The sequence below is a fragment of the Eupeodes corollae genome, unplaced genomic scaffold, assembly GCF_945859685.1.
Source record: "Eupeodes corollae unplaced genomic scaffold, idEupCoro1.1 scaffold_920, whole genome shotgun sequence".
NCBI lineage: Eukaryota > Metazoa > Arthropoda > Insecta > Diptera > Syrphidae > Eupeodes > Eupeodes corollae.
The window spans coordinates 21,322-22,001 of NW_026605751.1; the positions used below are offsets into that span (position 1 = coordinate 21,322).

At 37.4% G+C, this 680-nt stretch overlaps 1 protein-coding gene across 1 annotated transcript; it reads right to left on the bottom strand.

Annotated features, from left to right (window-relative positions):
• LOC129953599 (uncharacterized) lies at positions 1 to 357 on the bottom strand. The gene has a single exon (XM_056066840.1). It carries the CDS (start codon positions 355 to 357, stop codon positions 1 to 3), a length of 357 nt encoding a protein of 118 aa, XP_055922815.1.
• Between the last annotated feature and the right edge of the window lie 323 nt (positions 358 to 680).

Consider the following 680-nt stretch of genomic DNA (forward strand, 5'->3'; position numbering starts at 1 on the left):
TCATAGTAACATAGTAACAAAGCTAAGCTTGACGGGAAAGTGAACCCTTTTAAATTGCAATGGAAGGTCAGTGGGAATAATTGGTATCCGAGGTATTATAACACTATTTCCCTTACCGACACCTGTTGAAATAGTAGCAATAAGTATGTTCTGTCCCAATTTTGTTATCCGAAGCTTTGTTCCATTACATAGCCGAGGATCATCTAGATTTCGCATAAGCATTACTGGTACATTTAGTTTCAATTGAAGTTTATGTGTCGGTAGACCCGATAGTTCAAGTGAATTTAAAAACTCCACAGGATATGAAGTACTTAGTTCCGTATCCATAATTGTATCTATTGACAAATATTCCTCCATTTCTCACAATTTCATTTTTTGGTGCTAATATTGCTCTTGCACACAACCACTACACAAATTTTGTTGGAATTCCGCAAAAACATTAGCAATGAGATCCACATCACTTTCTACTAAATTACAAAATTCTCTTGACAGTGATATGTAGCCTTCAGCGTCAACGTCTAAACAACCATCACCAATTTTCAACAGCATTTCTGCGTAAAGTCCTGAATGCACGTCATTATGAAGATGCACTCTCATATTCGTTTCCAGGCGGAGTTTTTCAACTGTCGGCCATAAGCTTGATGATTTAATGCACGCTTGAATTTCATCTGCTGGTCTCC

Excerpts from the sequence above, each read along its gene's own strand:
- LOC129953599 (XM_056066840.1), bottom strand. The coding sequence starts at position 357 with ATGGAGGAATATTTGTCAATAGATACAATTATGGATACGGAACTAAGT.